At 42.3% G+C, this 16,328-nt stretch overlaps 1 protein-coding gene across 2 annotated transcripts in view; it reads left to right on the top strand.

The window, feature by feature from the left end:
• The first annotated feature begins 4,993 nt into the window (after positions 1-4,993).
• Positions 4,994-16,328, top strand: part of LOC140729343 (very-long-chain 3-oxoacyl-CoA reductase-B-like) — a 42,844-nt gene continuing 31,509 nt past the window's right edge. For both annotated transcript variants that reach the window (XM_073048986.1, XM_073048985.1), the window contains exons 1-4: positions 4,994-5,231; positions 9,902-9,948; positions 12,188-12,263; positions 15,895-16,005. In XM_073048986.1, coding sequence (XP_072905087.1) covers positions 5,063-5,231; positions 9,902-9,948; positions 12,188-12,263; positions 15,895-16,005 — 403 coding nt within the window. In that variant the 5' untranslated portion in view covers positions 4,994-5,062. The remainder of the gene's footprint in view (positions 5,232-9,901; positions 9,949-12,187; positions 12,264-15,894; positions 16,006-16,328) is intronic.

A 16,328-nucleotide genomic window follows, 5' to 3' on the forward strand; every position in this document is an offset into this window, starting at 1 on the left:
GGTTAAATTGATCTTGGTGTAGGTTAAAAGCTCGGAACATCATGGACTGAAGGGCCTGTACTGTGCTGTAATGTTTGATGTTCTATTTTCTAAATTAAATTTTTAGCATTTCAGACAGTTACTGATAATCATGCTCTGCAATGCCCTTTCTGTGCCAATGATGAGTATTCAGATACTGAAGAACACTGTATTTGATTAAAGAGGTTCTTAAACCACAAGACACAGGAGAAGATTTAGGTTTATTCAGCCAATTAAGTCTGCTGTGTCTTTCCAACATGGCTGATTTATTTTCCCTCTCAACCCCATTCTCCTGCCTTCTTCCCATAACTTTTGACACCCTCACGAATCAAGAACCTATCAACCTCTGCTTCAACTATACCCAATGACTTGGTTTCCATAGCCATCTGTGGCATTGAATTTCACAGATTCATCTAGGTAGCTGGGAAATGTTGAGGAGAGGGAAGGAATTAGACAATCAGTGTAGCGTACACCAGTTCCTCTCAATAACAAGTATACCACTTTAAATATTGTTCAGGGGGACAATCTACCATGGGAAAGCCACAGAGGCCAGGTCGCTGCTTTGTCACTCAGAAGGGAAATGTGGGGAAAAGAGGTGACAGTAGTGATGGAGGATTCATTTACTAGGGTAACAGACAGGAGATTCTGTGAACTCCCTAATGGTATATTACATCCCAGGTGCCAGGGTCAGAGATGTATCTACTCCATAGCATTCTTAAAGGGGAGGTTGAGCAGCCACACGTCATGGTCCACATCAGTACCAATGGAATTGGCAAGTAAGGATGATGAGGTCCTGCAAAATGACTTCAGGGAGTAAGGTGCTAAGTTAAACGACAGGACCTGTAGAGGTGACATCAGGATTGTTATTTGACCTATGTGCTGGAGAGACCAGATTTAGGAAGATAGTGCAGTGTAACACGTGGCTAAGATCGGAGGGCTTCAGATTTTTGGATCATTCCAGGGCAGGTTGGTCCTGCACAAATGTGAAGAACTGGAGGGGAACTAATTGTCCAGTAGCTCTCACATCTATGGTGATTAAATACTTTGAGAGGTCGGTTATGACTAGAGTCAACTCCTGCCTAAGCAAGGACCTGGACCCACTGCAATTTGCCGATACGTCTACAGTGGATGCAATCTCATTGGCTCTTCACGCAGCCTTGAATCACCCAGACAACACTTAATATTTACGTCAGGCTGCTGTTTATTGACTACAGGTCAGCTTTCAACACATTGTTCATTCAGTTTTGATGAAAGATCTGCAACACCTGAGCCTCTGTGTCTCCCTGTGCACCTGGATCCCAGGCTTCCTTACTGGAGGACCATTGGCAGGTTGGAAATAACATGTCCATCTCGATGATAATCAACACCGGCGCACCTCAAGGATGTGTACTGAGCCCACTACTGTACTCTCTCCACATCCATGACTGTATGGCTCAAATGCCATCTATAAATTTGCTGTTCAGATTTCAGATAGTGATGAGAAGATATTGAGGAACAAGATAGATCAGTTGCTTGAGTGGTGTCACAGCAACAACTTTGCACTCAACATCAGTAAGACCAAAGACATATTTCACAACATATGCTAGTGATATTAAACCTGATTCTGATCTGAGAATTGATTGTGGACTTCAGAAAGGCTAACAGGAGGGAATATACACCAGTTCTCATTGAGGGATCAGAAATGGAAAAGGTGAGTAGTTTCAAGCGCCCGGGTACCAAAGGCTCTAAGGATCTATCTTGGGCCCAACACATCGGTTCAGTTACAGACAAGGCACGGCAGTGGCTATATTTTTAGGAGTTTGAAGAGAGTTGGTATGTCATCAAAGACACTCGCAAATTTCTACAGATGTACTGTGGAGAGCATTCCAACTGGCTGGAATGAGAGGCACGCCATTGCACAGGATCGGAATAAGTTGCAGAAAGCTGTAAATTCAGCTCCATCATGGGCGTTAGCCTCCTCAGCATCCAAGACATCTTCAAGGAGTGATGCTTCAAAAAGACAGGATCCATCATTAAGGGCCCCCATCACCCTGGACATGCCTTCTTCTCTTTGCTAGTGCTATTCTATAGGGTTTAAACTAAAGTTGCAGGGGGTAGGAAACAGTGTGGGATGTCAGCAAGTAGACTGACTGTGGGGTTAGTAGATATCAAGCCTACAAGCAAAGACAGAAATCAGTAATGACAAACATATTCTGAGATGTATTTATTTCAATGCATGTATTGTAGGTAAGGCAGATGAATTTAGAGCATTGATCAGCAGGTGGATTATGATGTAGTCACCAATGAGATTTGGTTGCAGGGTGGACTGTGTTCCAGGGTTCCGTAGTTTTAGATATGATGATAGTGGGGAGAATTAAAGGGAAAGAGAATGTTATGGCAGTGCTCAGGACATACTGGAGGGCTCAGCTACTGAGGCAATAAAGGTGGAACTGAGGAATAAAAAAAGTGATGACCATAATAACCAGTCTATTTTATAGAGCTCCTAAAAGTCAGTGGGATTTGGAGGAAGAAATCTCTAGAAGAAGCATACTGTTGCAAGACATACAAGTTTGTGATAGCAGGTGATTTTAATTTTCCACATCATGACAGTGTCCCATAATTTAAAGGGATTGAAAAATGTGTTCAGGAAGGTTTTCTTAATCGTTGTGTAGAGGTCCCAACTGGAGAGAGTACGATACTGGATTTCCTCTTAAAGAATGAAACATGGCATGTGACAAAGTTTATGTGTAAGAGAATGCTTTGGATCTATTGATCGTCATTGCATTACTTCCAAGATAATTACAGAGAAAGCTGGAACTGGTCCTTGGATTGAGATTCAAATTTGGACAGTTTTGATGGAATCAGAAGGGATCTAATAGGTGTGTCATAAGGTGGGCGTTGGGAACGGACCCAAATGTGAGACACAGACACTGAAGTACTAGGGAGAGGACGAGGTGTATCAAGAAAGCAAGGGAAGTGGGGAAGAAACGATGCTGGACAAGACACGGGCCCTGGACAAGACTAGGAAATAGGGCGCGGTCTAGGACTAGAATTGCAAAGTGGGACTTGGGTGAGGAACTAGAAGTGGTAAATAGGAACTAAGAACCTGGACAATGGCTCCAAGCCAGAGACTGGACAGGGACCCGGAACCTGGGTCTTGACATGGACTGAACCTCCTCAGAGCCTTGGACACGAACTGGAACCTCCTCGGAGCCTTGGATGTGGACTGGAACCTCCTTGGAGCCTTGGACTGGAGCACTCCTTGGGAACAGGACGTAGGGCCGGGGTTTACACAGAGTCAGGACCCCTCCTTGGGGACAGGACGTAGGGCCGGGACTCATACACAGACACTAAACACAGGGACACAAAGAGACTGTTCCAAGCTCAACGATAGATAGTTCCTTCTGTTGGCATGGCAAGGCTCCGGTTTCACTCCGACGGCTGAACTTGACGGTGATGCAGGTGAGGAAGCCAGCAAGGCTTCAGGCGTGGGTAGCCGGCAGGGCTTCAGAGGGAAGGATGGGAACAGTCCAACCTCAGGGTAACAGCAAAGACTGCGTGACTTGCTCTCCTTCTATGATGTAGGGCTTACAAGTGATCCTGATTCAGGGATTTGAGGTTTTCAATACCATCCCGAAAAACAGCACATGCTTGCCCACAGGATGTACGTATCAGCTTCAGAAAAACTGGTCAGATAGTAGCCAGGGTTTAGTTGGTGTTTTGTCTGATGAGCACTGAGGAAAAGGTGGCCAAAATCTGTCTTGGTAAATGGTTCACAGTGCTGGACTGAAGGAATGACAATCAGTGAACCAGCCATTTTTTGAGACTGTCCTTGCACCCACCATTTTGTGAACTGTTTGATGAATTTAATCAGTGCAGTAGAAAGTGGACACAAGGAGTTTCTGCTAATGACTTGCTAAACCTGATACCATTCTCAGACAGGTAACTATTTATTATGTAAAGTGGCAGGCTTGCAGGAGAAGCCATCTGTAATCTTGTTTGACCGAGGGATAAATCCTTGTAAGAAGAGTGTGGTTCCAGTAGAGGAGAAAATCAAATAAATCCTTTTAATGATATCAGAATCAGATTTGTCATCACTGACGTGAAATGTGGTGTTTTGCAGTAGCAACACAATGCAAAATGATAAAATTACTCCAAGTTACAAAGCAAATACATTGTGCAAAGAGAAGGAATAACAAAGTGCAAAGGTGTTTCAAAAAACCGATGGCAGAGGGGAAGAAGTCATTCTGAATTGCTGAGTGTGGGTCTTCAGTACAGCAACCCTGATGATAGTAATGAAAAGAGAGCATGTCCCAAATGATGATGTTGATTGAAAGGTGAACATTATCTGTCTTCTTTACATGGTTGTGGGATCTTTTCTAACCACCGGAATGCATCTCAAATGCTTAATATTTCCTCATACTGATTCCGTTCGAAAGCATATGGAATTTTGAGACTGACATGTTTGTGCCTGAAAAATGACACACATGCTCAAATTGTTGCTTATTTTTCCAATAAGCCTGGGGGCATGGCTTTGCCAGCTGTCCAAGTGGTTTTGTATGCTTTAGGATAGGAAGGTCCCATGCTGTACAAAGTCCAGTCAAAAAGATCAGAGAAAGCTTGTTGACAAATATTTGAAGTAAGGTAGGAGTGGTTTCCCCTCAATATCGGCTCAATTTGCTGACAGCTCAAAGGTAGCCCGGAAAGTCTGCTGTGCAGAAGACATGGGAACTTACAACAGGAACTTAAATAAGTGGCAATGATTTGGCAAATTGAGTATGATATGAAAAATAGTATATTTGCCCCAAAGTGAAAAAGAAGCACATTATCCAAATGTAAACAGATTGCAGAGTTCTGATCGGTTATAGTACAAAGATCACAAATTAATTTATGTTAAAGCAAACAAATGATTACATGACCGAACTGCCAATCACGTAGAAATGTCTAATTAGAACTGATCAAAGGTTAAGTTTACTGTGCATGTGCAGACTGTTCACTGTGTAAATAAACTACAGAGAGAGTCCAGAGAAGGCAGGCGTTAAACATTCCAAGGTTATTTTTGAAAATGTTTCTGTTTACAAACACTTCTGGGAATTCAGCCGTGACACTGATCGGGGCATTGACATGCCTCTATTATTTGGTGAAGTACAGTTGGAAACTGCTGTATGGCATCAGGATTTATATTCTCTCCAAATTTTGGAAGGTGGACCTGACATATTTTGGAGATTGGGCTGGTAAGATTGTGCTTTGTTTTTGCTGAAGTTCTGTTGCAGTCAATTGAGAATGCCATTTCTATCCCGAGTCTCAAATTTGTAGATACGATCATTTTTAATTGTTTTACAATGTTTGCATACAGTCTAATTTACAGTTATTTGCCCATTGCAAATGTAACCCAGGTTAATTTAACCCTAAAAACTGTAATGTTAGAAAGCTCCACTTGTTCCAACAAGTTTACCAAGATCTCTACCGTCTCACCGGGAATTAGTTCTGTTAAATCATACCAAGGCCAGGCAGCATCTATAGGGAGAAGCATTGTCGATGTTTCGAGCTGAGACCTGCTGCGTTCCACCGGCATTTTGTGTGTGTTGTTTGAATTTCCAGCATCTGCAGATTTCCTCGTGTTTGCAAGGGATCTGGACAGGTTTTTGCTGTGTAAATGTTGTGAATCGACTTTCCATGAATGAGCCACTATTTCATCCAACGAACTAAGAGACAAGATGGCGAGCCACCCAACATCGAAGAAGCAGCCAGGAACGAAATGTGTCATGACATAGAGTGATTGACGTAGAGTAATATGGTTGGATGTAAAAGTTGATTTTCATTCGAAAGATCTGAATTTGATTTTCTGTAAGAACTGAGTATTTTTGTAAAGACTTTGACAAGTTACTGAACGAGATTTACTTTGTCTAAAAGTTGTAATGTTGGAGAATTGTGAAAGAAGTTAAGCTATATATATATATAATTTTTGAATTTGTAATTATACTGGCTGGAACTGAAAACTGAAGCTAACTATAATACCTAAGAATAGTATTATTATCATCTGGTTTTCTAACTAAGGAAAGGTTAGTCTGTAAATCTTCAAAGAGGAAGATCTAATTAATTAGAGAAATTGGTGTAATAAAGGTTATTCTAATGAATCTTACTGATTCTATTTAAAAGGAATTTGATAGATTTGGAACCTAAACTGAATGTTGGAATTTTGAATTGTACTTACTCATGTCAATATTTTGCAGAGCTTTTCTTTTTACAAACAAAACGTACCTCCAGAAGTGTGTGTTATTGATTTATTGCCTCCTTGCTACACCCAGAACTTCTGATGGCCTACTAGCACCTCGAGTAATCTGATTTTCTCATGAAGAGTACGGCGACCAGTTACACGAGATATGACCAGCTCTGCACAGCTGTAACTCATAGTTATCGAAAGCTTTTAATTTCATCACACTGATATGCTTGTACACCATCCTGTCTGATTTCCACATAGTGGTCAGAGGAGTGTGCATGCAAAGTGCACGTCAGAAGAGCTAAATACGGCCCTCCATTGATTGGGGTAGAGCATGGTTGTAGCAAGGTCCCCCTCTCCATGCACCTGATGAACTCAAAGGAATGGCAGAGGCCGATACAGTTTGGCACCAGCAGAATCGCAGGAGTTGCCAGTCAGTGTTGAACTCAATGTAGGACTGCTTAGTGACTCCATCTCTGGATCTTTCCTCAGGGTTTACTCCCAAAGCTATCCCATGATTGGGTATAGGCATAAGGCAGCAGAGGAACTGAACCCGAGTCACTGGCACCGTAAAGTGTTGTGCTACCCACTATGCTACTGTTCATTTTATTAAAAGGTTTAAGAAAGCAGTGCAAAAAGAGAAAAACAAAGTAGTGAAGTCACGTTCAATGTCCATTCAGAAATCTGATAGCTGAGGGGAAGAAGCTGTTCAAAGTTCAAAGTCCGGAGCTGTTCCTGAATTGTTGGGTGTGTGGCTTCAGGCTCCTGTTCCTCCTCCTCGATGACAGCAAAGAGAAGAGAGCATGTCCTGGGTGATGGGGGTTGCTGCTGATGGATGCCACTCTTCTGAGGCATCACTCCTTGTATCTGCACCGGATGCCGGGGAGGCGACTGCCCATGGTGGAGCTGGCAGAGTCCACAACTTTCTGCAGCTTGTGCAGCTCTAACCCGCACCATACCTGACAGCGAAGCAGCCAGTCCGAATGCTCTCCACACTACATCTGTAGAAATTTGAAAGTGTCATTGATGACGTTCACATGGCCTCAGAGTCTTAATGAAATATAGCTGCATCGTGCCTCTTTGTAACTGTATTGATATGTTGGGCCCAGGATGGATCCTCGATGTTTTATTGTTTTTTACTGTCTTATTGTCGCCAAACAATTGATACTAGAGCGTACAATCATCACAGCGATATCGGATTCTGCGCTTCATGCTCTCTGGAGTACAAATTGATAATAAATATAATAAAACTTTAAATTATAAATCATAAAATAGGAAAAAGAAAAGGGAAAGTAAGGTAGTACAAGTCAGGTCCGGATCTTTGGAAGGTACAGCCCAGATCCAGGTTAGGATCTGCTCAACAGTCTTATCACAGTTGGAAAGAAGCTGTTCCCAAATCTGGTCGTATGAGTCTTCACACTCCTGAACCTTCTCCCAGAGGGAAAAGGGACAAAAAGTGTGTTGGCTGGGTGGGTCATGTCCTTGATTATCCTGGCAGCACTGCTCCGACAGCGTGCGGTGTAAAGTGAGTCCAAGGACGGAAGATTGGTTTGTGTGATGTGCTGGGCTGTGTTCATGATCTTCTGCAGCTTCTTCTGGTCTTGGACAGGACAACTTCCATACCAGGTTGTGATGCACCCTAGAAGAATGCTTTCTATTTCTATGGTGCACCTATAAAAATTAGTGAGGCTTTCAGTGGACAGGACAAATTTCTTCAGCTTTCTCAGGAAGTAAAGGTGCTGGTGGGCCTTCTTGGCAGTGGACTCTGCTTGGTTAGACCAAGTCAGGTCATTTGTGATATTCACTCCGAGGAACTTCAAGCTTTTGACCTGTTCCATCTGCGCACCACCGATGTAGGTGGGGCCGTGCGGTCTGCTACTCCTTCTGAAGTCAACAACCAATTCCTTCATCCTGCTGACGTTGGGGGATAGGTTATTGTTTTCGCACCATGCCATCAGGTTCTTAATTTCCCCTTTGTACTCAAACTCATCATTACCCAAGATACGGCCTACAATTGTGGTGTCATCAGCAAAGATATATTGAGTTTGATGGAAACTTGGCTACACAATCATGGGTGTACAGTGAGTACAGCAGGGAGCTGAGTACACAGCCTTGTGGGGCACCGGTGCTCAGAGTGATTGTAGAGGTGAGCTTGTCCCATATTTTTACGGCCTGGGTCCTGTCTGTGAAGAAGTTGAAGATCCAGCTGCGGATCTGAGTGCTAAGACCCAGGGTCCAAGCTTAGGAATCAGTTTATTTGGAATGATGGTATTAAATGTTGATGTAATGTATAAATCTATTTCTTTTAGAGCAATGACCCCCCCTCCACTATGCATGTATATTGTCCTCCCTCCCTCGCTGCAATGTTAAAGCCATCTCCCACGTGCGTGCTTTTATTTAATTGATATGTAGTTGTGCACAGACACAACAAATTGGTGACGAGTTCATGATGTTGGGTTTTGCTTTGTAGGAAGGAATGGCCAGCAAAGCCTGCCAGGGTTAACGTGAATCTGCTTCCATCTCCAACCTCAATCAGAATTGTTCTTTTACTCTTGAGATACCCCTCCATAAGTCCGGCATCATCAGACTGAATGCCACTGATCTAGGTTTCAGGAGACCATGGATCTCTTGGTTCATTTATGGATTTTGATTTGGATATGTGCAGTATATTCTTGTGGGCATACAGCCATCCACACAGGTTTTAATGAAGTCATTGACAACTGTGGCATATTCATTCATTGCAAAATGAATCCCTGAATACTGCCTCAAAGCAATCCTGTAATGGTTCTTCCACCTCCTTTGTCCCTACCTTCTTGGTTCTCTCTACCAGTGCTGCAGTCTTCAGTCTCTGCCTATACTCAGGAAGTAGAGGTACAGTAAGTATTCTTGATGGTAGTATGACTGTAGTCCAGTGTGTTGGCTGCTCTGCTCCTACAGGTGATATGTTGGTGATAGTTATTTAGGGATTTTTTCAAGCTGGCTTGGTTGAAATCTCTCAAAATGACGGGGAAGGCATTCACTGATTACTGACCCGTCCCTCTCACCTCCTTACATTGCCCATATTCTCTCTGAACACTCAGTCCCGATGCAATCTCGAGAATGTTGACTATCCTTTTGCCTCTACAGAAGCTGCTTGATCTGCTAAGTTCATCCAGCAGCTGGTTTTGATTTTCATTAGTTTTTTATTGCTTTTCTAATCTTTCATCTTTGTTGCTCGTCTTTGCTGGTTTTGTAATAAAGCTGCCTGTGACTTAGAACTCAGCTATTTAGAAGTGCATCATGCGGTGTAAATTCCCTCACTCAGTGTGGTGAACTACATATACCTGTCTGGACACGCCACCTGATGACTGCTCCTGTGGCTCCTCCCACAGACCTCTGTATAAAGGTGATGGCGGTCTGAGCCTGCCTCTCAGTCTCCAGGATGTAGTATGGTGGTCACTCACTGCTCGTTCCTTCTTCCAGTCAATAAAAGCCGATACCTCGCTTTTACGTCTCAGAGTGAGTTATTGATGGTGCATCACTCAGTTTCTCCACAGTTGTGATTTGCATTTCAAGTAACCGCTACAAGCCTAATGATTATCTCCAATGTTCTATTTTTATCTTGTTTTTATCAGAGTGCTTTGAAAAAGCATTTTTTAAAATGTGCTGTTTTCAGTAAAATACGTCTTAAATCTTTTTTCCTAGTTGTTACAGGTGCGACAAACGGGATTGGGAAAGCCTATGCTCACGAGGTAATGTCGATCTCCGACTCCGTCTGTCTTTATAAAATGATTCTGCAAAGGAGGTGGCTTCAACTTTCTTGGAACCATGTTAGATCTCTGGCAGAACAAGCAAATGAATCCCAATAGCACTCCTCTTATAATTGAACCACTACAGAAATGTGGTTTGATCTATATTTACATGCAGACTCGTGCAGTCAGTACTCTCCCTCTTCCTTCTGATTCAACTTTATCAAACTCCAAAGGCCATGGTTATCTCACCATATAACTGTAGAGAGCAGTCCAGTGTGTGATGGAAGCATCCTATCCATTTCAAGTACTGCTCCTGTATTCCACCATCACTCCAGTTTTCCCACGCCTTTAGTCTGGAACCTAATTGTAAACATATCCACCTTTGTTCCTTCAGGCTAGTCCTTAAAACTTATTTCTTTTACCTAGCTTCTGGTGACCCACCTTAAATTATTTCCCCTATATTTTCATTACAAATTTTTGTTCCTCCTTCGTGGCCATACCATGGTCACAATATACATCATCTACAAAGTCCACTGCGACAATTAATCAATTCATTCATTATGTGTCTGTGGCCATGATTGTTCTTGGCAAATTTTGCTGCAGAAGTGGTTTCCCATTGTCTTCTTCTAATGACCCCAGCCATTATCAATACTCCAGAGACTGTCTGCCTGGCATCAGTGGTTGCATAAACAGGACTTGCTCCCTTGGCTTCACATGACCCTGATGGGAGGGGGCTAAGGAGGTACTACACTTTGTCCAAGAATGACCTGCAGGCTAGTGGAGGAAGGAGTGCCTTTGATAGAGACGTATCCCCACACCAGATTCACCAGTAACACCCCCTAAATCTGGGTCTTATCATTTAGGACAAGGTATTAATACCTGCTGTTTGCCTTTCAAATCACATATCACTTTGACTTAGAAAGCTGCTGTACCTTTAAATACTAGTCTTGTGGCTGGAAGAGGAAAGCCAAGCTCAGCTCCCTTTCTTTCCACAAGTAGACAATGATGGTGGCCCAAGTAATGTCCCGAGATCAGTTAAGCAGCAGAAGAGTGAGTTGGTTACTGCTGGTCCATCTCAGGGGAATATGATCAGAAACTGAAGTATCTTTCTTGCCAATCAAGATTTGTTAACAACGCTGCAGCAAGTATCTTGATTTGTATAATTTATGTACTGTCTAATTTGGGGAAATTTAAGAGATTCTTTAGATAGGGGCATGGATGAAAGAGAAATCGAAAGCTATGTGGGAGGGAAGGGCTAGGATAAGAGGTGACTTAATAGAGGTATACAAGATGATAGGTGGTATATATTGAGTGGACAGCCAGAGACTTTTCCCCAGGGCAGAAATGGCTAATACAAGGAGGCAGAGATTTAAGTGATTTTTGAGGAAAGCATATGGGGGATGTCAGTTTAAGTTCTCTACACAGATACTGGTGAAATACCCTGCCAGGGTGGTGGTAGAAGCAGGTACATAGAGGCATTTAAGAAACTCTTAGGCAGGCACATGGAAGGTAGAAAAGTAAAGGGTTATATAGGAGGGAAGGGTTAGATTGATCTTGGAGTAGGTTAAGGGGTCAGCACAACATTGTGGGCTGAAGGGCCTGTACTATGCTGTACTGTGAGCTGTGATGTTCTATTTTCTATAACTATTCTCTCTTTGCTGTGCTTTTTTACCAGAGACATTGTCTTGTCTTTAATGGGGAAAGTTGCTAAAGTCTCAGTGAATGTAGAGCGGATGCTTCCAATAGCGGAAGAGTCTAGGACCAGAGGGCACAGCCTCAAAATAGAAAAATTTCCCATTAGAACAGTGATAAGGAGGAATTTATTTAGCCTGATGGTGGTGAATCTGTGGAATGCAGTGCCACCGCTGACTCATTGGGAATATTTAAAGAAGAGGTTGATTGGTTCTTGATTAGTAAGGACGTCAAAGGTTACGTGGAGAAGAAAGGAGAAAGAAGTTGAGTGGGATAATAAATCAGCCATGATGGTGGAGCAGACTCAAAGGACCAAATGGCTTACTTCTGTGGTGTTATGGTGTTGGTGAAATCTTGTGTTTATATAGTTAGATAGTTCAATTCCTGCTAGAATCAATCAACTAGATTCCTGGATACTAATCCAACAATTTAAACCATTGCTCCTCGTACCTTTTGGCATGTTTTCAGAGCAGTGATTAATGGCTTGGGCATTTGGTCTTTAGCACAACATTGGATTAGTACAGTTTTTTCTTTTCCTGATTCCCAGCTGGCAAGAAGAGGCCTTAATATTGTGCTGATCAGCCGGTCACTGGAGAAGCTGAAAACCACAGCAGAAGAAATAGGTAAGGAAGAAAACGATTTCCAAAGAGGTAGGTCATTCGGCCCTTCATGCCTGTGATAGATATTTGCTCTTAAAATTCAGCATGACATCTAAAACTTTGAAAAACCTCTATAGATGTAAGTAGAGAGTATATTGTCTGGCTGCAGCACAGCCTGGTATGGAAACACCAATGCCCTTGAAGGGAGAATACTATTAAAAAAAGTAGTGGATATGGCCCAGTATCAACCCCCCCCCCCCCCACCCCAGCCATTGAGCACATATACATGAAATGCTGTCATAGGAAAGCATCATCCATTATTAGGGTCCCCACCACCCAGGTCATGCTCTCTTCTCAACAGCCTCAGGACTCGCACCACTAGGTTCAAGAACAGTTATTACCCGTCAACCATCAGCCTCTTGAACAAATGTAGGCAGCGCGGCACATGGCAGCAGTGACCTTTCGGATCTGGTGCTACTTTAATTTAGTTTTTTAAATTTAAAACAATTAGGGTTTAGGGCAATGCATAACAGAGCGACTATCTACCATCACCAATTACTGCTACACTACAGAGTTCGCCCAAAAACAAACCTTCATGCAAATCTGCTGGGTAGATTGCGCGACCTCAGCTTGCTGAGGGAATTGGGCCTGCAGACCTTGGAGTCGCTTGATTCCGGTAGCCGGAGTTGGGGACGTCGTAGGCGGTGTGTGTGGAAGTGGAAGCGAGGCGGGCGGGCTGGAGTTTTTGTGTTGGTTTATATAGTTCAGCGTAGTTTTTGTATTGTTCATGTAGTGAAATGTTGTCTCATTTTTACTGTGTACTGTACCAGCAGTTATGGTCGAAATGACAATAAAAAGTAACTTGAACTTGAAAAGGGGATAACTACACTCAACTTCACTTGCCCCATCACTGAAAAGTTCCGACGACCAATGAACTCACTTTCAAGGACTTTTTATCTTATGTTTTTATTATTTATGTTATTTACTTACATTTGCATTTACAGAGTTTGTTGTTTTCTACACTCTAGTTGAGCACCCTAGCTGGGTGGTCTTTCGTTGATGCTGTTATAGTTACTATTACATAGATTTGTTGAGTATCCCCACAATAGAATGTATCTCAGGTTTGTATATGGTGGCACGTATGTATTTTGATAATGACTTTACTTTGAACTTTAAAACTAATTGTCTGGATCGAACCTATCAAAATTTAAGATGCAGTGGGCCAGTAATCCATGCCTCACTACTTAACATAATATGGTCTTTAGAAATTATTCCTCCTGTTTCACAAGAGACAGTAGTACAATCAACAGTTATGTGTTGATGAGCACAGGTCACTTTACTGACACAGGGAAAATGGAAATTTTCTTTTGTCTTCTGTACCTTGTGCACTGTTGAAAATTGTATCTGGGTGTTCAGTGATTGGTGCCAGTGTGTGTTTTTATGAATGACAGGTTTGGACAGAGTGAGTGGGAGGGGTGTAAGAAGTTGGGATAGTGCTAGTCTGTCGTGTCTGATGATGACAGGAAATCTGTGAGGGAGAGTTTTTAAAGTGGAAAAGCCGTTGCATTGGAGCAGTTCCACTCTCTGGACCTCAGAGGGTCCTTCGAACGAGTGTCACAAGCTGGGGTCTACCTTGGCTGCAGTGGATGACCATGAAGTTCTCTGTCTTGTCATGCCCTTTGCTCTCCATGGTACGTTGCAGAACTGCCTTCCTGGCTGCTGGATCTCAATATAGATCTCATCTTCCCAGTCTGTTGGAGCTGACTTCTTCGACAAGCATGTCCTACCTCATTGAGGTATGAGGCCTGTGGGCTACCCTCACCTGGTTAAGCTTTCCTGTTGAAGTGGTGTATCAGGGTGTGACTGTTGTCGTATGCAGACAGTTTCTTGGAGCCACAGGTTAGGGCTGTAAGTCCAGTGGGGACCAGATGTGAGTGAGCTGTCCCAGAATGGGCAATGCAAGCCCCTTATACCCCTCCCTGGATGCCCCATATACCCCAAATAGTCCTCATAAATTGGGCTAAATGACATAGACACATAAACCTTTTCTGGGGGATTGTGACTACGGTAATTATGAGCGCAGTGCTTTAGGATATTTACTGAGGATTAGAGGATTTTTACAAACATATGAATGGGGTGCGGGTGAATAGGCAACTAGGTCACTTAAGCCTACTGCACCATTAATATCATGATTGAACTGACTATATCCTCATCTCAAAGTCAAAGCAAAATGTATTATCAATGTACATATATGTTAACATACACTACCTTGAGATTCATTTCCTTGCAGGCTTTCCGAGAAAAAATAAAGACATACCATTGTATTTAGAGAAAATATACGTGAACAAAGACTGATAAACCATCGCTGTACAGAAGAAATCAAATTCTGCGAATAAAAATATACTGAGAATAGGACTTCCTTCAAACAACAAATTCCCCTCTCCTGTAGTAATATTTTAATCCCTTTTTATCTAGCATGTATGTATCTCTGCTTTAAAATATCCAAGCATCCTGTTTCCACCACCCTTGATTGAATTCCAAATGCTCGTGATCCTCTTTGAGAGAAAAGATTCCTCTCTCATCTTGAGACCACCCCCTTTTTATTTAGAAATGACCCTGGTTCCAGGTTCCCCTACAGGAGGTATCCTCTCCACTTCCACTCTGCCAAGATCCCCCAGAATCTGATAAAGGCCCTGCTCACCCTACTGAGCTGTAGTGGATAATACTGCTTTAGAAGACGATGTATCCACTCCATATATTTAGTAAATAAAAATTTCCTGGAATGTTGCTTAGATAGTCCTGGATAGAGTAGATGTGGAGAGAGAATGTTTCCAGTCGTGGAAAAGTCTCGGGTCTGAAGGCACAACTTCAGAATAGAAGGGTGTCTCTTTAGAAAGGAAATGAAGAGGAATTTCTTTAGCCCAGGGGTTCCCAACCTGCCATGGACCCCTGCCATTAACTAATGGACCCCAGGTTGATGGAATTCAACGTCACAAATGGCTCTGGAGGCTAAGCCATTTGGTATATCTAAACTGGGGGTCGATAGGCTCTTGATTAGTAAGATTGTCAAAGACAGAAGAATGGGGGTTGAGAGGGATAATAAATCAGGTATGATTGAATGATCGAATTCAGTTCCTATATCTTATGATCCGAAAGTGGACTTTGCTACAAGGTGAGATAAACCAGGGAAGTTCACAGTGTAACAGGGGAAAATTAGGGCAGATTTAATGAATTGTAAAGGGTTCTGAAAAGACAATGTCAGTCAATATTAATATAACGAGTGGCCATTACAAAGGAACTAGGTAAGCAGAGGAGCAGAATGTATTTTACATAGTGAGTTATAATCTACCCCAGGGTTTTTTATGCCACGGAACAATGCCAATAAGAAGGGGTCTGTGGACCCAAGTTTGGGAACCCATGGCATAGATTATACCTCAAGGGAGGCAATAAAGTAGAAATCAGTTGGATAAATGATTGCAGAGATATCTTTTCAGGGGAAGATGAGAAGAGTGAGACTAAATTGGCAGAACTACACTTTCAAAGATGCTGTGCAGAGAAAATGGCCTCCTTCTATGTTGTATGATTGTGCAAGAAGATGGAAGTGCATGTGGCGGAACTCTGAATTGATGCTTGCCTTTTTTATGGGTAATTACAGAACAAAAACACGGCAAAAAGACCAAGATTATTCAGGCTGACTTCACCGCTGGAACTGACATCTATGGGCCTATTCAGGAAGTACTGAACGGCATGAACATTGGAGTCCTTGGTAATTCTCTAGACTCTAAGCCAACTTTTTCATTTCTACAGATGGCAGAGAAAATCAATCCTCACAGCAATAAACCACAGAACAACTCTTTTCCTGATTTGTCAGTATTGTGTGATAAAGCAAGATAAAGAAATGTGAACAAAAATAGGAAATATTAAAAAAAAAATATTGGTTTATCTGTTTTTAATTTATCTGTTATTGTTCATTTGTGTATTATTTATGTATCTGATTTATTGAAATTCATGATGTTTGTTTAATATTTTGCACTGTACTACTTCTAGAAAGCTATAAACGTTACATTTGTCAGTGAAAAAGAAGTTCTA

Source organism: Hemitrygon akajei, chromosome 6 (genome assembly GCF_048418815.1).
Source record: "Hemitrygon akajei chromosome 6, sHemAka1.3, whole genome shotgun sequence".
In the NCBI taxonomy this organism is placed as follows: domain Eukaryota; kingdom Metazoa; phylum Chordata; class Chondrichthyes; order Myliobatiformes; family Dasyatidae; genus Hemitrygon; species Hemitrygon akajei.